The sequence below is a fragment of the Pseudorca crassidens genome, chromosome 13, assembly GCF_039906515.1.
Source record: "Pseudorca crassidens isolate mPseCra1 chromosome 13, mPseCra1.hap1, whole genome shotgun sequence".
Classification (NCBI taxonomy): domain Eukaryota; kingdom Metazoa; phylum Chordata; class Mammalia; order Artiodactyla; family Delphinidae; genus Pseudorca; species Pseudorca crassidens.
In genome coordinates this window covers 30,423,649-30,445,069 of record NC_090308.1, presented here as the reverse complement: position 1 = coordinate 30,445,069, position 21,421 = coordinate 30,423,649, and the positions used below count along the sequence as shown (strand labels likewise).

General features: G+C 36.6%; 2 protein-coding genes across 7 annotated transcripts in view; one reads left to right on the top strand and one right to left on the bottom strand.

Annotated features, from left to right (window-relative positions):
• LOC137204532 (uncharacterized) overlaps positions 1-21,421 on the top strand; it is a 285,170-nt gene that overhangs the window by 26,776 nt on the left and 236,973 nt on the right. For all 6 annotated transcript variants that reach the window (XR_010933679.1, XR_010933678.1, XR_010933677.1 and 3 more), the window contains one exon: positions 15,654-15,709. Coding sequence is in view for 1 of the 6 variants with exons in the window: in XM_067702070.1 (XP_067558171.1) it covers positions 15,654-15,709 (56 nt within the window). In the remaining 5 variants the exon portion in view is untranslated. The remainder of the gene's footprint in view (positions 1-15,653; positions 15,710-21,421) is intronic.
• Positions 2,744-3,679, bottom strand: LOC137204970 (short transmembrane mitochondrial protein 1-like). The gene has a single exon (XM_067702936.1). It carries the CDS (start codon positions 3,677-3,679, stop codon positions 3,536-3,538), a length of 144 nt encoding a protein of 47 aa, XP_067559037.1. The 3' UTR covers positions 2,744-3,535.

Sequence of the window (21,421 nt, the reverse complement as noted above, 5' to 3'; positions counted from 1 at the left end):
ACCCATTTGATTCTGGGAGCTGGTCAACCCTGATGCCTTGCAGAAGCTCAATAAATATTTGTAGAATGATTAAATGGAGGTACTGGATCTTTTTTTGAGCCTTTTAACCAGAGCTCTTCAATCTAACCAGTACCTTGATTTCTCCAATAAAAAATACATGGAAAGAGAGATAATAATGCTACCAGTCATGCATAATATAATACCAATACTGGCCGAGAGCTTACCTTATGCTTGGTACCGTGCCAAGCGCTTTAGATATATTGCCTTATTTAATCCTCGCAAATTTACTACATGATTACCAACCTTTTACAGATGTAAAAATGGGCACAGGGAGAGTTTGTAATTTTTCTGAAGTCACACAGTGACAGAACTGAGATTCTTCTACCTTGTAAGAGCCAGAGTTATTTGGTGCACATATTACATGGTTAAAGAAGAAAATTGAACGTTTACTTTTGGGTAAGGCTAACTTAAATCAGCCATAAAAATGTCTTCTTTGTCTCAGGATCAGGTAAAAGATCAGAGTCAAGCCAGAAAACCTGAACTTTGTGGAAAGCAAGCCATGGGTATTCTTGTCCAACTCCTCATTTACACAGCTCCCTCTCATATCAGTTGGGTGATTAGTTAATTTCTTCTTTCATTTATTCTAAGAATATTTATTGAAACCTGATTTGGTACATAGCACTGTTCCTAAGAATTCAGGCTAAGTGAAGAGAAGTAATTCCCCTTAGGGGAAGGAGAGCATTCCTTGTGGACCTGCCTGAGGCCAGGAGTTTCCCCCAAAGAACTGGAAGAAGATAGAACTGTTGTGAAGGGTCGAGATACAGACTGGGGACTCCTTCAGTGCTTGTAAATTCCTGAGGGCAGGGACTGTATCCGTGTCTTTCATGGCTGCATCCTTTGTGCTGAGTACACTGCCTGACACACAGGAGTTGCTTCAAAACTATGGTCCAACTGAATTAAATCAATAGCCTCCTAGGATGGTTTTTTTTTGCCTTATCATTCTTCTAGAATTTTACTAAAGTTGTTGATTGGAAAAATTGGATACATTGGTTTATTATAAGTGTTCAGATATTAGATTAAACGTGACCAAGTTTCAGTTTCTGCTTTTTCTTTTTCTCTAACCAGAAAAGAACTTTGTCATTTACCACATTTCATATTCCTTTAGTACTGTATTTTGGATCAGGACAGTATTTCTTTTTTTTTACTTCCAAGATGCAGAAAACAATACTATAGAAAAACTGCTCACATGTGATAAACTAAACTATGTAAATATACATAGTCTGCTAGGTTGGGTCATATGCAACTGACAATATTTGGGAGTTTTTGACCTTTAGTGGTTAAACTTAATGGATTATGCTTTATTTTCCTCTTCTTTTTTTTAAATAAAACAACTGAGATGTCTATAAAAGAAGAAAAATTTCTCCACAAAAATTTCTATGGCATTTTCCAGGTTGGTGTACTTCTGGCTATAATGAAAGATGTGTGCATTTTTCCTTTGCCTTATCAGAATTCTTCCTAACTGGATGGCCTGTGGCACAAACTTACTTTCCCAGCTCCAACTATTATGTGAATGTGTGCTGGATAATTTATTTCATATTATTTGAGGCCTTGTGAGTATTATTAGAATGAGAGGAAACCATGAAATTATGGGTTCTTGGTTCACTACTTTAACAAATATTTACTGAGAGCCAACAAAAACAATATTTACTGCCTGAGCGGAAAACGAAAAGACACAGTTCTTGCCGCCTTTGACTTTATTTTTTTTACTTTTTAAATTTTTTGGACTAATATCTGCTATTTATTGGACAATTTGCACAGCACTGTGCTACACATCACATACATTATTTCAGCTGTTTCTCACGGAAGCCCTATGAGGTAGATATTGCATCCACACCTTACAGAGAAGACAACAGTTTCAGAAAACTAAGCTGCTTGCCCCTGATCACACTGCAAGGGAGAAGCCAAACCATAATACGATCCTAACCTGTCTCACGCACCAGTACAACCTGACAGGGACAAAACTTATCTCCATGTATGAAAGATCCAGGTTTTCAAAGAGAGGTAGAATCACTTCATTTTATAATCACATTTAGTATCAGTGGCATCAGTGTCTGAAAAAAAGGTCTCTAAACCATTCTTCCAGTTTACTAATTCTGCTAAAATGTCAGAAATGGCATCATCAGTGAAGCTGCCCATTAGCCCTCTGGAACAAAACATCCAATGAAATGGGCCTTTGTTTATATTTAGTGCAAATTACACTTCCAGGACTTTAGCTTGGAGCTATCCCCCTGCACAGATATGTAAGCAGATTAAATAAATTATGGTATTTTCATTTAGTAGAACCTTATGTAGCCAAAAAAAGAAAGAGGTTCTTTGTTCCTTACCTACGGATATGGAATGACCTGCACTGGGGAAAACACCATATATAGTTTGCTATCATTTGTATAAAACACCCCCATACATGTGTTTGTTCAGGCACAAAATCTTTCACAAAAGGATATAGGAAACTAGTGAGTGCCTGAATCCAGGAAGAGGAAGTAGGAGCTGGGGGACAACACAGATCACTTTGTATTGACCCAGGGGGAAAGTTATGTATTTAAACTTTTTTTTCAGTTAAAAATAATTATGGACTATTATACATTTGAAAAATTACAAGAGTAATTTATGGTTGCAGAAAGAAAAACACAAAGTCTTCTTATGAGAATCACTATAAGTTATAATGTAAATACATTTTTTTAATGTAAAAAGGCATGAAATTTCCTTTATAGACAACTTCTCATTTATCTACCATGTAGTGTCAAATGCGCCTGTAATCCCATGAAATAAGTATGATTCTTATGAGAGAATAGAGCCAGATCAAATGCATCATTAAGAAAAAATATGCATACTAGACTATGAATTCTACTGAGGACAAAGGCCATTACTTTAAATACTTTAAAATTCTCCAGTTCCTGATAGGGTTCTCAGAACAGAGTTTCTTGGTTAATGAATAGCAAATTGATTTATTGGTTAAATTAGCAACTATGGAGCTTCCTGACAACAACATAAAATTAGTGGATAATTCACCAGAAACTGGCTTCTAGATTTTCATTTTAATTACTACTTTGAAACAACATAATTTAGTACCAAAGGTTTAAACACCCAATATAATTGCTAGACTGTGAAATCAGCATTATTTATATCTCATCAGCTCTACAAAACTCATCAATTTTTCTTTTGAAAACGGTAGTAGAAATCCCAAAGAATAAGGGAGAGACTACTAATTTAAGGTCATGTTTACTAATCTAGCACCATAATTCCATTCTCAGGACCTCCCAAGTGGCCAGAAGGAGGAAGGGAAGAAGTGAGGATGTTTGAAAAGTAAGGGTTGTTCTTAACTTGTGGCCCCATTTGTGCTGTAAGGCAATACAGGGTCTAGCAAAGAAGAAAATTGCTGAGGCTGGAGACGAAAACAAAAGCTTTTGGTTCAGGTGGTAAAGGAGGCCCTCAAGAACAGTAGAATCAGTTTATCCAGGAGGCAGTGCTGGAGTCGGCCTCATGAACTAGGGGGTTTCTTCTTGGTGTCCACGTCCTTTTCAATTTCTTCAAGTTTTTTAGCCAGGTTTGGTATGTCATAGCTCTGAGCCAGATACTTTCCCACCACGTTGCCAAGAGTAAATCTAAGCAGGAACTGGAGCATGTGTCGGCAAGGAGGGCTCGAAGGGCAGCTGCAGCTCCGTGGGCCAACCGAGGCTGCCTCACCCGGCATGATGCCTCCTTTGACTTTATTGTTTATGGTTTCTATTGTTTATCTCAAAGAGCCTTGTAAATAAATATAAAATTATAGTTGTGATAGGTGCTTTGAAGGAGAGTGCATAATAATATAACTGTAAATACTAGGGGGAATGGGTCAGGTTGGGGACGTCAGGGAGGATCTTTCTGAGGAAGTGAAGGCTGAGCCAAGGTCAAGTACAATTTTTACCCCGATGAAAGGAGACCAGCAGTGGGGATATGAAACAACACAGTCCAGTTCAGTTCACTGAATGTTTACAGAATGCCTACCATATGCCAGACACTATGATTAGATGCTGGGAAATAAAAAATGAATGAGACATGGTCTTTGCCTCAGTAAATTACTCACTATCAGGGTTTCATCTTCATGCAATTGATAAATGAGGAGAGCCACACCGTATGTGTTTGTTTTGCTTCCATGTAGTTTGAGTTTCCTTTGTGTCAGGATTCCCTCAGCTAGCCAAGTCCTTCTGAAGAAATCAAACACAGTCTTTTTGTCATGGAATCAAAGTTTAATAAATAAAAATACATAGTCTTCTAGATTCAAGTCCAGCAAGGCTATTCTAGTCTTTACCATCAATTACATGTGGCCTCACAGTGGAGCTCAGGCCTGTTTCAGACCCGCCAACAGCACGGCACCAGGAAGGGAGCCTGACTGCCACCAAACAAGAGACCCAGTATTTCTTTCTTTCTTTCTTTCTTTTTCTTTTAACATCTTTAATGGAGTATAATTGCTGTACAGTGATGTGTTAGTTTCTGCTTATAACAAAGTGAATCAGCTATACATATACATATATCCCCATATCTCCTCCCTCTTGCATCTCCCTCCCACCCTCCCTATCCCACAAATTCCCATACAAATTGTGAAATTTTTTGTTCTAGTTCTATAAAAAATGCCATTGGTAGTTTGATAGGGAGTGCAGTGAATCTGCAGATTGCCTTGAGTAGTGTAGTCATTTTCACAATGTTGATTCTTCCAATCTAAGAACATGGTATATCTCTCCAACTTTTTGTATCATCTTTAATTTCTTTCATCAGTGTCTTATTGTTTTCTGCATACAGGTCTTTTGTCTCGTTAGGTAGGTTTATTCCTAGGTATGTTATTCTTTTTGTTGCAGTCGTAAATGGGAGTGTTTCCTTAATTTCTCTTTCAGATTTTTCATCATTAGTGTATAGGAGTGCAAGAAATTTCTGTGCATTAATTTTGTATCCTGCTACTTTACCAAATTCATTGATTAGCTCTAGTAGTTTTCAGATAACATCTTTAGGATTTCTCTATGTATAGTATCATGTCATCTGCAAACAGTGACAGTTTTACTTCCTTTCTGATCTGGATTCCTTTTATTTCTTTTTCTTCTCTGATTGCTTTGGCTAAAAATTCCAAAACTATGTTGAATAATTCGGTGAGAGTGGGCAATCTTGTGTTGTTCCTGATTTTAGTGGAAATGGTTTCAGTTTTTCACCTTTGAGGACAATGTTGGCTGTGGGTTTGTCATATATGGCCTTTATTATGTTGAGGTAAGTTCCCTCTATGCCTACTTTCTGGAGGGTTTTTATCATAAATGGGTGTTGAATTTTGTCGAAAGCTTTTTCTGCATCTATTGATATGATCATATGGATTTTATCCTTCAATTTTTTAATATGGTGTATCACATTGATTGATTTGCGTATATTGAAGAATCCTTGCATTCCTGGGATAAACTCCACTTGATCATGGTGTATGATCCTTTTAATGGGCTGTTGGATTCTGTTTGCTAGTATTTTGTTGAGGATTTTTGCATCTATGCTCATCAGTGATATTGGCCTGTAGTTTTCTTTTCTTGTGATATCTTTGTCTGGTTTTAGTATCAGGGTGATAGTGGCCTTGTAGAATGAGTTTGCAAGTGTTCCTCCCTCTGCTGTATTTTGGAAGAGTTTGAGAAAGATAAGTGTTATCTCTTCTCTAAATGTTTGATAGAATTTGCCTGTGAAGCCATCTGGTCCTGGGCTTTTGTTTGTTGCAAGATTTTTAATCACAGTTTCAATTTCAGTGTTTGTGATTTGTCTGTTCATATTTTCTATTTCTTCCTGGTTCAGTCTCAGAAGGTTGTGCATTTCTAAGAATGTGTCCATATCTTCCAGGTTGTCCATTTTATTGGCATATAGTTGCTTGTAGTAATCTCTCATGGTTCTTTGTATTTCTGCAGTGTCAGTTGTTATTTTTCCTTTTTCATTTCTAATTCTATTGATTTGAGTCTTCTCCCTTTTTTTCTTGATGAGTCTGGCTAATGGTTTATCAATTTTGTTTATCTTCTCAAAGAACCAGCTCTTAGTTTTATTGATCTTTGCTATTGTTTCCTTCATTTCTTTTTCATTTATTTCTGATCTGATCTTTACGATTTCTTTCCTTCTGCTAACTTTGGGGATTTTTTGTTCTTTCTCTAATTGCTGTAGGTGTAAGGTTAGGTTGTTTATTTGAGATGTTTCTTGTTTCTTGAGGTAGGTTTGTATTGCTATAAACTTCGCTCTTAGAACTGCTTTTGCTGCGTCCCATAGGTTTTGTGTCATCATGTTTTCATCGTCATTTGTTTCTAGGTATTTTAAAAAATTTATCTTTGATTTCTTCTGTGATCTCTTGGTTATTTAGTAGTGTATTGTTTAGCCTCCATGTGTTTGTAGTTTTTACAGATTTTTTCTTGTAATTGATAGTCTCTGCATTGTGGTCAGAAAAGATACATGATACGATCTCAATTTTCTTAAATTTACCAAGGCTTGATTTGTGACCCAAGATATGATCTATCCTGGAGAATGTTCCATGAGCACTTGAGAAGAAAGTGTATTCTGTTGTTTTGGGATGGAATGTCCTATAAATATCAATTAATATGTTTAATATGTCATTTAAAGCTTGTGTTTCCTTATTTATTTTCATTTTGGATGATCTGTCCTTTGGTGAAAGTGGGGTGTTAAAATCCCCTACTATTATTGTGTTACTGTCAATTTCCCCTTTTATGGCTGTTAGCGTTTGCCTTATGTTGAGGTGCTCCTATGTTGGGTGCATAAATATTTACAATTGTTATATCTTCTTCTTGGATTGATCCCTTGATCATTATGTAGTGTCCTTCTTTGTCTCTTGTAATAGTCTTTATTTTAAAGTCTATTTTGTCTGATATGAGAAGTGCTACTCCACCTTTCATTTGATTTCCATTTGCATGGAAGATCTTTTTCCATGCCCTCACTTTCAGTCTGTATGTGTCCCTAGGTGTGAAGTGGGTCTCTTGTAGACAGCATATATATGGGTCTTGTTTTTGTATCCATTCAGCCAGTCTGTGTCTTTTGGTTGGAGCATTTAATCCATTTACATTTAAGGTAATTATGGATATGTATGTTCCTATTGCCATTTTCTTCATTGTTTTGGGTTTGTGTCTCAGTTCTGCTGTCTCATTTCATTGTTTTCTTACTTTTCACTCTTTTTTGCAAGGACTCACAAACTTCCTTTATAGTTAGTGTCAATATATTATACTATTAAGCCTCTCTCATCCTGGCTGCAAATCCTAAACACTTGTTTTCTTTTCCTATTTTTCATTATTACTATTTCTTTGTTTTTTCATCTTTGAGGATTGATTTGTTAGAGGGCAAGTAATATTTCTAAGGGGACTCTTAGATATTGCATCACTAAGTGACTTGTCCAACTTCACAGCATGCCCTTGATTATGGAGCAATCAAGTAGAAAAGAGGAAAAGCTCCCAAATTTTCTTTCTTAACTGAGTATGCATAGCCAATATTGCACAGATTCAATAAATATGTTAACTAAATGGTAGAATATTAGTAGTTTGGGTTTATCAACTAAGAAGTTTTAGTTTAAAGACTGTAAGAAATTATGTTAGAGACAACAGCATTAAGTGGCCTTTTGGGTAATATACCTCTGTATTCACAATCCATGAAACTTTTGAGACTTTGCTTTTGAAAATTCAGCCTGTGTTCTAAGAATTCCACACTCTTCCTGTGAAGAGTTATTATCAACCCTGTTGATGAGAGCTGTGATTTTTGCCTAAAATTTCTAAATGAATGTGGTGAATGTCTAGCAAGTGTCTGTCTGTCTAGCAAGTCATTTGTGCTGTCTCATTTCCAGATTATTTTGTAAAAAGGAATTTACATGAGTACCATTTTACCCCTTGAATAACTATGTCTGCTAATTTATTTTCTGGAAGTTTTATTAACAATATACTGCAGTAATGATCTAGCCCAAGACGTTCTTGTATTATTTTGGAGCTAGTCGCTCGTGATTCATAGCACGTTGGACATCCAAGCTATGGTTAACTGGTGGTCAAGTTAGGAAATTCTGTTTCCATTAATTCTCCCTTTCTTAGCCCAGAACACCTCTCCATTCATTCTTTTCCTTTTGATTCGTCATGCTTATAGTCACTGCTTGGTGTTTTCAACCCCAAAGTAGACACAATGACATGCCATAATAAGTATTGTTCCTACTGCACTTCCAGCTTAGCTAAAAACAGGAAATACAGGCCATTTTGTGGAAAAGCTCACTTTTGTGATATTTCTAACCCAAGAGGTTTGGATCAGCTTTGGTTGAGTGTCTGAACTCTTGGCTTCTTACTTACAGTAAACCTTCTAGCTTCAGAATTTTAGCACCATTTCTACTTATAAGATTATACCTTCTTTATTTAGATTATGCTGACACATGAATCAGTTTGCTTTGAAACCATTTTTATTTAATATGAGGAGGTACTTGTAGCCAAAACGTGTACATAAGAAAATTGTGTGAACCATAAGATTTAAAGCATAATAGTAGAAATAGCCTTACTTCCCATAGTTTCAAGACTTTCCTTACTCATTGGACAGTTTATTTAAAATGGGCCTATTATTTTAAGGCTTTACCCATTAAGTGAACATTTGATGCAGAAATTTACTGTGTAAAATAAATCCAGAAGCAAAAAATGCTAGATTAGGTAAAGTAGTCAGACAATTCTTTTGGTAAGGAACACCAGGCCCTACCAGAAAATAAATCTAAATTACTTTGCACTTAAACAATCAACCAATTGATTTTTAGTAATCCTAGGAGGCAGAGGGAGTTTAAAGTTAGAACTTCATGTACACTGTATTTTTTTCAAGATCCAGTGAGGTAAAAATTGAATTGGGTAGATTAGCAAAAGAAGCCACATAAGGTTACACTTATGTGATTCCAGGAAAATGGGGTGGCCTTGGGCAATTCATTATGTTATTTTTCAGTGTCAATGAAGGGCCTGAGTCTTCTTGGTTTCTTCCATATTTGTGAATGGGGAGTTGGCCATAATGAATCAGATGGATTGCATTGTTTCATTCATTCTCTTCTGACTTAGCCATGTAATGTGATCCTACAAAACGTTCATCATGGTTTTCAAGCATGATAAATGGTGACATGAGCTATAATTCCAGATTGAGTCATTAAAGTTTATTTCATTTGCCTTTGTGAGATACAATTTGCTACATTTCTTTTTCCACCTTTGATCTAGTTTTAAAGACAAGTCATCTCAAGGAAGGGAGATGAAAAAAATAATAATGTCAAGGAACGTGGAGGTTAGAGATAAGAGAAGCATTTTCAGAGGAATCAGAGCTCTTCAGCCTTAACCTTTATTGAGAAAATATTTTAACTCAATATTTGTTGAAGTTCTGAAATGACCGAATAGCTCCTTTTATTCTATGTCTTCTTACTTCTATTTAGCTGGAATGTACTGGACAGGATTAGAAATGGCTATTCTTTCGGTTTTTTGTTTGTTTGTTTGTTTGTTTTATGGTTTAGACTAAAAACAAAGTTCCAGAGTTCTTAAAACTAATCTCTCTTTATGAGATTCCAAGCCTTTGTGTAGGCTCAGAAAGTGGAGACAATATCTAGGTTTTTAAACAGTTTATCAAACTGTATATAACATACTAAACTTTAAAAATTTAGCTCATGGTTGAGTTGACAATACAATCTTCCATCCCAGGTCAACCATCCTCCCCTAAACCTTCTTCCAAAGCAAGAAAAACAAAGTAAAAGACAGCTAATACCTGTTAAAATCCTGCATAAGCCAAACATTTTTCTATTGTGTCTGTATCACATGATATCCATTTTCCTCTGCATAATTCTTGGAATAATATCACTCACAATTTAAGATCTTACATTTCAGATTTTTAAGCTCTAACTGAATAATACTGGATGAGTTAGAAAGTCCTAATAGTGAATTTATAAAGAAATGTTGACAGAGCTTGGATTCTCATAATGCTGGTGGGTACCATGATTATAATAATGGTTTCCTTTAAAACTCTTCCATTAAATGTTCCAAACATTGGAATTTGTAGTTTTTCCTTTGGTCCAGAGATCAAAAACATGAACAATTTTACATTTCTAAGGTTGGACAGCATCTATGTTTCCACAATTTCTGTGGGAAAGCAATCCACCCTTTCTCAGTTTTATTAACAACCACCATTTTGGCTCCAATATGTGCCATTTCAAGCACTTTCATTATGTCTCATATCTCCTTTTAGGAAGTAGGAGTCTGCCTATTGCTTTTTTCCCCCTTTTTTCTTATTGACTTTGAAAAATTACATACTGTAGTGAAAAGTGGTTTAAAAATTGAAGATAGTGTAACATAGTGGTTAAAAAGGTATTGTGAGAGACAGATTGTTTGAGGTCAAATCCTTCTGCTCTTTAGTAACTATGTGAGTTAGGCAAGCTGTGTGACTCTAAGCCTTATTTCCCTCATCTGTAAAATGTGTATATTAATAGTATTTGCCTTGTAGCAGATACTATTAATCCTTTTGTGAGGATTAAATAAGGTGACGAATGTAAGGCGACTGGATCATGGTAAACTCTCAGCAACTGGTGCCACTACCAGATGTTCTATTTATTTTTAAAAGATAATTTGGAAATATTTTCTAATAGCAGTTACTGTCTTACTAAGATAATTTTATTTTGTAACAAGCATGTTTTAGTGTTTCTATTTTAGAATAAAATAAATTAAATCTGATTTATTCATTCAACAGCTCTTTCTTAAGTACCTAGTATGTGCCAGTTGACTAAAGACAGCTTCTTCCTTTATAAATTATGATGTTTGCTGTAGGCTTTTTCTGTTTTGTTTTGTTATTGTGGCTATCAGATTATGGAAGTTCCTCTGCATTCCTAGTTTGTTACAAAGTTTTTCTACTATGAATGAATGTTGAGTTTTATCAAATGATTATTTTTTTCCTGGATCTTTTGAGATGACCATATGAGCTTTCTGTTTTCTTTTTCTTTAAGTTTGTTGAATTTTATTAAAAGATTTTAAGTATTAAATCACCCATGCATTTCTAGTTGAAACAAATCTTGGTTGTGGTATTTTATCCTTTTCATATACTACTAGATTCGATTTGCTTATATTTTGTGTATGATTTTTATATCTGTGTTCATGGGAGAAATTGGCTTGTTCTTGTTGTGCTTCTTTCTTATAAAATTCTTGTCAGAATTTGATATCAACCTGCTGTCCTCCCAAAATGAGATTGGAAATATTTCCTTATTTCTTTTTTCTAGAAGACTTTGTGTAAGATTGGTGTTACTTCTTCCTTAAAGGTTTCAAGGAATCACTGATGTAAGCTGGGCCTAAAGTTTTCTTCCTGGGAGAAAAATTACATTTTCTTCTTGGGAGAGAAATTGATTTCTTTTACAGATACAAGTACTATTGAGACTTTTCATTTTTCTTGTGTCAGTTTTTCTTCCTTCTTTCCTTCCTTCCTTCCTTCCATCCTTCTGTTTTTCCTTTTTTCTGCAGTTCTATTTCTATAACTTTAGTAAATACGTTGCATACATATACATACCTTTAAGAAATCAATGTTATCTATGTTATTCTGTGGATTGCCTTATCTTTTAGTAACATAGCTTAGAGGTTTTTTTTCTATATCAGTAGCTATAAGACTTTCTTATTCTTTTAATGGCTGCATAACATTCCACAGTATGAAATCACCATATTTTATTTAATGAATCCCCTACTGAGGAATATTTAGATTGTTTCCAAAGCTTGATTATTGTAAACAATAATGTAATAAGCCTTATTGCACATATATCTGAATGTATACATAGAAACATTTATTTCATTTTACTTTTTTTATACCTTGGTAGTAACTGTATCTAGCATAAACAGTGGAAATTAGATTATTGATTACTGTCTTCTTCACATTCTAATGAGGTAGGCTTAGAATTATTTTTTATTTTCTGAATGATATTTTTTGCACTACACTGGCACCTTGGTGTGTCACCTTACCAACCCTGCCTTCATTACTTATTACTGCTCAGGTTTGGTTTATTGTAATATCCTTTAATTGATTTTCACTTCATTTCCATAAATTTTTTCAATAGAGGAAAATCTATACAGGGACAAAATTTTGTCTCTTTTGTTCAGTGCTTTATCCCTAATGCTTAGTATAGAGTCTGGCACATAGTAGGTGCTCAAAAAAAGGGAATAATTCATGGAGAGACACAGTGAGATATAATGATTTTAACACAACAGTCACTGTGAGCTGAGAGATATTCATTCATTTATTTAATGAATGATTTTTAGGGGTTATGGTAACCAGTGGAATGTTTGGTGTTTAAGATGCTAAGATGACTAACATACCAGGCCTATGTCTCACAGACTAGAGGGAACAGATGCATAATGGGCCAATTATAATGCAATGTCATAAGTACTGTAATGACATTGGGAGGCAGAGAAGAATGGGCAAGGAAACTGACTCAGAGAGACATGGAAGGCTTATGGAGGGCAGGATGCTGGAACTGGAGGTTCCAGCAGGAGGTAGTAAGAGGAGTAGTAGACACAGAGGTTTGGAGATGTGTGATGTAGTAGGAAAAGGGGAGAAGTTCAGAGTCATTTGATGTGTAGAAAGCATTGGTGAGAGCAGATTGTTGAGGGGCTGTAATAACGCATGGCTGAGGTATGAGAAGTGATGGTAGAAGGTGGCTTGGGTTAGACTGTGAAAGTCCCTGGGTTTTACAGGAAGAAGTCTGGATTTTTATCATATAGTCAGTAGAGACACTGTAGGTTTTAAAGTAATAGAGTGTACACCTGTAACTAACACATCATTGTTAATCAACTATACTTCAATAAAAATAAAAATTAAAAAAAAACCTATGCCAGCCAATCAGCATAATTTCAAATGTCAAAAACAAGTAATACAGAAAACCTGATAAAACAGTGGCTTAAACAAACTCAGGTTTGTTTTTCACCAAGAAATTTGAAGGCTAGTAGTTGCTGGTTTTGGTTCAATGTCTCGAGGGTGTCAGGGGCAAGGTCTTTGTGATTCTCCCATCTTCTCCTCATGGTTGGCTGCTGTAGCTCAAGCCACCACGTTCAAGTCTCAGACTGGAAATTGGTGGAAGCATCCCACAGCAATTAGTGGAGTCCTTATGAAGAATGCAAAACGTTCTCTAAAGATTTAAACTTTCTGGGGACTTCCCTGGTGGTGCAGTGGTTCAGACTCCGTGCTCCCAATGCAGGGGGCCCGGGTTCAATCCCTGACCAGGGAACTAGATCCCACATGCATGCCGCAGCTAAGGAGCCCGTGAGCTGCAACCAAGGAGCCTGCCTGTCACAACTAAGATCTGGTGCAACCAAATAAATTAAAAAAAAAAGAATATCCTAGATAAACCAGTAAAAATTATTAAAAAAAAAAGATTTAAAGTTTCTGTCTCTCTGGCCAGAAATGTGTTTCATGGCACTCACCTTACCTCAAGGAAGGCTGAGAAATGCTATCTGGGCATATTTCTGTTCCAAAAACAATAGAGGTTCTATTAGGAAGGGAGAAGGGAGAACAGATTGTGTAGACAGCTATCTGTGTCTACCATAGGTGTGACATTAGATGTGGTTCTTAGGAAAATACCTGTGGGCACTATCAAAGGTGATTTGGGGCTAGAAGATTTGGTTGACAAATATATTCTCCTAAGTTTAGTGGCCATGATATCTAGAGATTATAATATTAATGAGAAACATGAAGGTGATTAACGATTTATAGTTCAATGATATCATTAGGATGTTTTAAGTTTTTTTCTATTTGAAAAAAGTTACTAAGAAACAATTAACGGCAAACATATTTAATAACCATCTAAGAGCCATATCTTGGTAATGTTAATTCATTTCGTTTCATTCATCGAATGTTTATTGGGCACCTCTCTATGCAAGATGTTGTGCTAGGTGCTAGGGACAGAGCAGTGAAAAAGATAGACCAGTCTCTATTTTCACAGACCACAAAGTCCAGTTGGGGAGACAGGCAATTAACAGGAGACCCAGGCTTCCCTGATGGCACAGTGGTTAAGAATCCGCCTGCCAATGCAGGGACACAGTTCGAGCCCTGGTCGGGGAAGATCCCACATGCCACGGAGCAACTAAGCCCATGCGCCACAACTACTGAAGCCCGTGCACCTAGAGCCTGTGCTCCGCTACAAGAGAAGCTACTGCAGTGAGAAGCCCACGCACCGCAAAGAAGAGTAACCCCCGATCACCACAACTAGAGAAAGCCCGCACACAACAACGAAGACCCAACGCAGCCAAAAACAAACAAATAAATAAATTTATATATATAAAAAACAAACAAACAGGAGACCCAAGCAGCAAGATTATTATAGGTTGAACCATGGGATACTAGAAAAGAAAGAGTGATGAGATAAAGTGACTGGGGTATAAGGGGCCAGGTGCTATTCAAATAATGTGGCCAGGCCAGGAAAGCGTGTCTGCAGAGGGAAACTTTGAGCTGAAGGATGAGAATGTGAAAAAAGCCAGAGTATATGTGTTGGGGTGAGGTGAGAGTTACAGGTACAAAGACCCAGAGGCAGAAAAGGGCCAGAAATAAGGGCTTGAGGCTGGTGGGAGGTGTACCCTGGGAAGAGCAGGGAGATACCCTGTGGTGAAAGAAGCAGGGGCCTTTCCACGTAGGGCCCATCGGGCCATCGTGCAGGAGCCAGTGTCATGAAGTGCCTTGAGTCATGAAGGTGATGGTCTGATTTATGTTTACAAAGGTCCCTCTGATTGCCATCTGAGAAGATTGGAGAGAGGCAAGTGGGAATGTAGGGAGACCAGTTAGGAGGACCAGTTAGGTGGTTAATGCTCTGGCCCAGGAGAGAGATGATGGTGATTTTGGATGAAAAGGGTTTCAGAGGAAATGGAGAACACCCGGAAATATACAGGGGAGCATGAACTGACAGCACTCGCTGATGGATTATATAGGGAAATGAGGAAAAGCCTGATTTCTAAGTATTTTAAAAACTTAGTTTTGTGTTACCCGTAAACTCTAATGGCAGAATCTTAACTGGATACTTCCAGTTCTTCTTAACTCAACCTTCATACATTAAAATGTTAATATCAAGTGGGATGGCTGTTTTCTTTTATCTTGTAATTAAAAAACAACAACAACAGGAAAGGATTTTTAAGAGAACAATAATTCCAGCTTGGTATTTGCCCTTGAAGATCTTGTATGTGTCCTTCATCCTAAAGGGAATTCCTCCTTTTCTGTTTTTTTCCAGTTCACAAAAACAAATATCCAGAAAAAGAGATATAATATAGATATTTTTTTTAGTAGAAGAGAGAGTAAAAGAAAATAACAACAGCAACATCTTTCTCATGTTACTCATATGTATTACTGTGGAATTTAATGACCTGAAGGAAAGCAACTGGTTTTTATGTAACTTTATTTGAAATAAACTTAATCTACACCAGTGAGTCCCTCAATTTAATGTGCACATAAATTGCACAGGGGTCTTGTGGTGATGAAGATTCTGACTCTGAGTCTGGCTGGGCCAAGGTTTTGCATTTCTACCAAACTCCCACCTGGGTGAATAGGAAAGATCTCAACTTTACTCCAAATGGGCATTGTCCCTGCTCTTAATCACTTATACTTTTAATTTTCAGTGTTCAAGGATCATCAGATTGGAGAAACTGACTCAGTGGAACTTAAAACATACTTGGTAAGTAGAAGAAACAAATAAGGAATTTTTTCCCCCCTCTGGAATTTATTTCTTGATTTATAATTCACTTTCTGTTTTTGGTCTAAGAAAACCTGGCATATTGATTGTTGTCTGGTATGTCCTTTACCCTAATGACTAAGAATCTAATTACATTCCAAATTGTGACTATTTCCCTAAACATTCCCAGCTGCTTTCAAGATGAACTCTATAACATTACTAGAAATAGGCTCTGTGGCCTTTTTGGGAAATCTAAAACATGATCATATGATCCCAAATAGCTTTATTCAACATGTGATGTTCAGAAGACCACAGAATTTTAGGGTGTCTTTTCAAGTTAGCATTAATCATACGTGTTTTTCTTCTGAAAGCATTTCTTTCAAAATGACCCACATTTTGAAAAAGAAAAAAAGCACGTATCAGTTTAGATGAGATATTGAGGGAGAGGATTTGACTCAGAAACTTTATCTGGAAATAATAGATTTTAATATTTTCTTTCTCAGTAGTTATTTGGTATATACTATCAAACTACTTGTAAACCAAAGGGGAGGGCTCATTTAAATAATAAGCTTAAGTACTAATTTACAAGTGCTAGTACTATGTACAAGTGTACATAAAATTGAAGTCAAAATTATTTTATCAAAAAATGTTTTGTACAAATTACTAGTTTATAAATACTCAGAATATCATTTTTAACAGAAATATGACTTTTGAAAGCCTCATAACTCCGAAAGATAGGCTAATTCTAAAAGGCATCTGATGACCTAATTATTTAAATGTCATTCAAATTGGGATTTACAAAAATATATATTTAGCCAAGTAGTATTTACTCAGTTGAAAACAGCAGCAAGAGATTCTCCCTGCTATTATATTATTCATCTTTTTTCCAAGCTCACCCAATTTTCTGCCTCTTCTACCTTTTAATTTATATGTTAAAAAATTATATGTAAATATAAATACTTTGTGAAGCACATTTTAAAATGAATGCCTGTGAACCCATCACCTCCATGAGAATTAGAAAAATACCAATATCTTTTTATTCTCTACTTATCCATCTCCTATTTCCTTCCCAGAGGTAAACTCTATGCTGAATTTTTCATTAATCATTCTCTTAAAAAATAGTTTTACCGCATATCCATATGAATTGAAATGAGATGTAATTTATTTCCTTGTTTTTTAAGCTTTATAAAAATGGTTTCATATTTACCTGTCTAGTCTTTTTCTACTTGATGTTGTTTCTACGATAATGCATATTAGTGTCTGTAGTAGTAGGTGGTTCGTTTTCATTGCTGTGTGATATTAACTTTGTGATTGTATCAAAATTTGTCATTTTAGAAACGGAGAGTTGATTTTCCAGTTTTTTCAGTTATTATGAAACACACTTCTCTAAACATTCCAATACATTTCTCCCGAGGCACAAATAAAGAGATTTTCTAGGTTGTTTATATTTTGGAACAGAATTGCTGAGTCATAGCAAATGATCAACTTCTCAAGATAATATCAAGTTCTTTTCCAAAGTACAATTTTATATTCCTACAAGCAGATCAATTTCCATTGATCCATCTCTTGATTTTGTTATTTGTCTTAATTTTTGTTAAAATAGGTATAATTTTGTTATCTTAATTTGAAGTTACTTGACTCTTCCTAGAGTTGATAATTTTTATATGTTTATCGACCATTTGTGTTTTCCCCTCTATGAAATGTTTATTCATTCTTTTGCTCATTTTTCTACTGAGTTATTTGTTTTTTCTTATATGTTTCATTTTGCATTTAAGGACCTTATTATTTATTGATTTTTTTCTAATTACTTTCTAAACAGGGAATACATTTAATCTTGTGTCAGGTATGGGTTCTTCTTCTAGTAATGGCAGAATAGCTCAGATCAGATCAACCATCCCAATGAGAACAATTACACACATATACAGTATATACATAAATTCCCAATATACACATAATTTTATACCCACACACATAGATGCATACACACATATTGTGTGTGTAATTATATGTATATATGTGTGTGTGTGTATATGTATATATATATCACAACTATCTGAAGCTATTGGAGGACAAACAAAGGTGGCAGAAACTGAAGAAGCATTGATACTTCAAAGAGGAGAAAAGCATTAAGTGAGTTTCCCACATTTAATGAACAGAGACTCGGTCACTTGTAGGATAGTATCAGAAGGTCTAATGTGGATATAAGTGGAGTCTGAAAAGGAGATGGAAAACAATGCAGAAAAGAGATTCAAGGGAATAATGAACTAAAAGTTCCCAAATTTAATGGAAGATATATTTGGTATTGTTAACAAATCCTGCTAGTTCTTTTGCCAGAAATCTCTATGAATCCAGCCTCACTCGCATCCTCCTACTGCCATTCATTTGAACTACTGCAATAATTTCCTATCTGGTTACCTGGAGACCTGCTTCTCCCAGTTTTAGTCTGTCTTCCACATTTTCACCAGAGTTACCTATCTAAAATCAATCTTTTTCAAAATCAAAGCTGATAGTGACATTATAAATTAGGTAAAATCTTAAACTCAGCATGGTCTTTGCAATATGATCCAACTTATACCCCCCGCCTCTGTTCCTTAATACCTCTCTCCTGTATGCTGTGCTTCTATTATAGTGAGCTTCTCACCGTTCCCTGACAGGACAGATCCTTTCATACCCTCACACTATCTCTTAGTGGTGTCTTAATGCCATTAACATCCTTTTCTTCTTCTGGGAGCCTCCTATCATATCTGCAGTGAAGTCCCCTTTAATCACTTACAGTTAGTGGTCTAGTCTCTCTGTTTCCATGGCACGTGACAAACATTGCTGTTAGAGCAAACACCTTGGGAGAAAGAGACTGCACTATATGCTCCTTTAGTGCAGGAACTGTTCCTCTTTGTATCTTAAAAACTGACAATGCCTGGCACAAAGTGGGTGCCAAGTAAGTATATATTGGATAAATAGACTATCTGGTAGATATTGGGTTGGCCAAAAAGTTCGTTTGGGTTTTTCTGTAACATCTTACAGAAAAACCCAAATGAACTTTTTGACCAGCCCAGTATTATATTATGTATGTATGTATTAGGTTGACTCATAGGAAACTGCTGATTTTGATAATTTTTTACTCCAGAAGTAGCAATCTTGGTTCAGCACACACATGTATATCTGTGAACAGCTTAAGTTTTATACTCCAGCTGCGTCTATTAGCATTCATCAGAAAATGATACCAAGAAATCATCTGATCCAACCCACTGCCTTCGGGCATGTGACATATTCTTATGTTACAGAAGAAGTTCAGAGAAATTATTTGCCTGAGGTTCACAGAGCTATTAAGTGGTAAAGCATGCTTATAAATGTTAAAGCAAAAGTACATACATATGCATAGACAGTCATTTCATTACTATATAAACATTTTAAGTACCTGCTGTCTACTCAAACGGTGACAGTAAGTGACCCATGTCCACTCTTCCTTTATAACTTAGATAATTTTTCTCAAAATATTATCATGAAAATTTTTAAACACACAGGAAAGTTGAAAGAAGTATACAGTGAAAACACACAATTTTAATGAATAAGGCTATGAAAAATTAGTATGTTCATATTGTCTATAAACCTCTGAATTAGAAGTTGTGGTAATCTATTTTAAGGGGAGGGCTAGCAAGTATGGGAAAAGAACTTTCTGTAAACTCAGATGGATATAGATTTTATCACTTTCTTGGTAAACTTTGGATTTGAATTAAAGATATGAGCAAAGTTTTAGCCACTTATGGTCTAAGTTAATGCTGGACATTGGATTTGGCGCCTTAATTTTGTGTGGGATACCGATCAAGCCACTCTATGACTCTCAACTTTCAAAGTCAACAGTTTCCCAGCTCAATAATTCTGGGGGCCGATGGTGTTTCATATTCATTTGATGATGAGGTCCGTAACTGCAGAATGACTCATTGGATCTTCCTTTCCATTTCTCTATAAGGGGAGCCCTTTTGGCCTATAAACATTTCCCAAATACCCACTGAGTTTTTACTATGTAATGAGAACCATATTGGGGATATAGGAGTGAATCAAATAGAGGCCCAATACTCATGGAGCTTAACAATAAGTAAGGTAAGCAGACTTGAAATAAATAATTTTTACAAGTTATTAAACAAAGAATTGATTACAATTTACTTACTTTAGGTAAGAAACAAAGAATTGATTACAATTATGATCAATCCCATCAGCTGTCATTAGCTGTCATCCTGGGTCAATCAATGTAAACACAAGCATGTCCTAAGAAGAGAGTTGAAGTCTGTATCTGTAATACTCTCACCCATATGTTTGACATGTGGAGATTCTGATTCTGCTGATTCTGAGCTGACAAGAAAAACAATAGTAAAACCCTACTGATTTTTATTTTTAGTTTAGAGAAAAATGCAAAGCTTTCATTTCTCTTTTTTTATATTAAGCAAAAGAATAAAGTAGAAGTATGCCAACATTGCTATTTCTGCACAGGCCAGTAATGGTCCTAACACTCCTTTCTGGAGCATTTCTTTCAGCTACCTCAGGCCAAATGACTCAACCACATTTCTCCTTGTAGGTGAGCCTCATTAGGTCTCCAGGGCTGTCACCCTTGCATACCTGCCTAAGCTTTTTTTTTTTTTTTTTTTTTTGCGGTATGCGGGCCTCCCACTGTTGCGGCCTCTCCCGCTGCGGAGCACGGGCTCCGGACGCGCAGGCCCAGCAGCCATGGCCCACAGGCCCAGCCGCTCCGCGGCACGCGGGATCCTCCCGGACCGGGGCACGAACCCGCGTCCCCTGCATCGGCAGGCGGACTCCCAACCACTGCGCCACCAGGGAAGCCCCCTGCCTAAGCTTTTGAGAACTGTTCAGCTGAGTCTGAGCAATGAGAGGAAACCTTCTGGGTGGGGTGGGGGAGGGGTGGGGACTAAGGTAAACAGTGCTGTGAAGCAGGATGGGGTTGTCCTAAAGGCTTCATTACTTCGGTAGATCATCACTTCTAATGATGGCTCCCTTTCATCTTGAGACCGGACCCTTGGAACGTTTCTGAGGAAGGGCAGGAATATTGTGAGATAGGAAGCTTTTTACTTCAGGCACTTGTGAAGCTTTCTCTCCCCACCTCTTGGGATGCAGAGTGCTCGTGCCTCTGTAAGTCCTTACTTAGTTAGGATATTAGGTCTCTAGATCAGAGAGAATGGTGAGAGACACCGCATTTTCTCTTTGGTGACCAAACAAGCCAACTGTTAGGGGTTGAACTGTGTTCCCCAAAAAGGTATGCTGAAGTCCCAATCCCTGGAACCTATGACTAGGACTTTATTTGGAAACTGGTCTTTACAGATGTAATCAAGTTAAGATAAGCTCATACTGTGTTAGTGTGAGCCCTGATTTAATGACTGGTATCCTTACAAGCAGAGGGAAATTTGGACACAGACACACACAGGGAAGAAGGCCGTATGAAGACAGAGGGAGAGATTAGAGGGATGCATCTGCAGACAAGCTAAGGAATACCAAGAATTGCCAGCAACCTCCAGACACGAGGAGGGACAAGGAAGGATTCCTCCCTTAGAGTCTTCAGAGAGAGCATGGCCCTAACAACACCTTGATTTGGGGTTTCCAGCCTCCAGAACTTGCAGAGAATAAACTTCTGTTGTCTTCACCCACTCAGCTCGTTATGCCAGTCTTAGGAAGCTAGTACTCCAAGCAGTAGAAAAAGAATAATCCCAG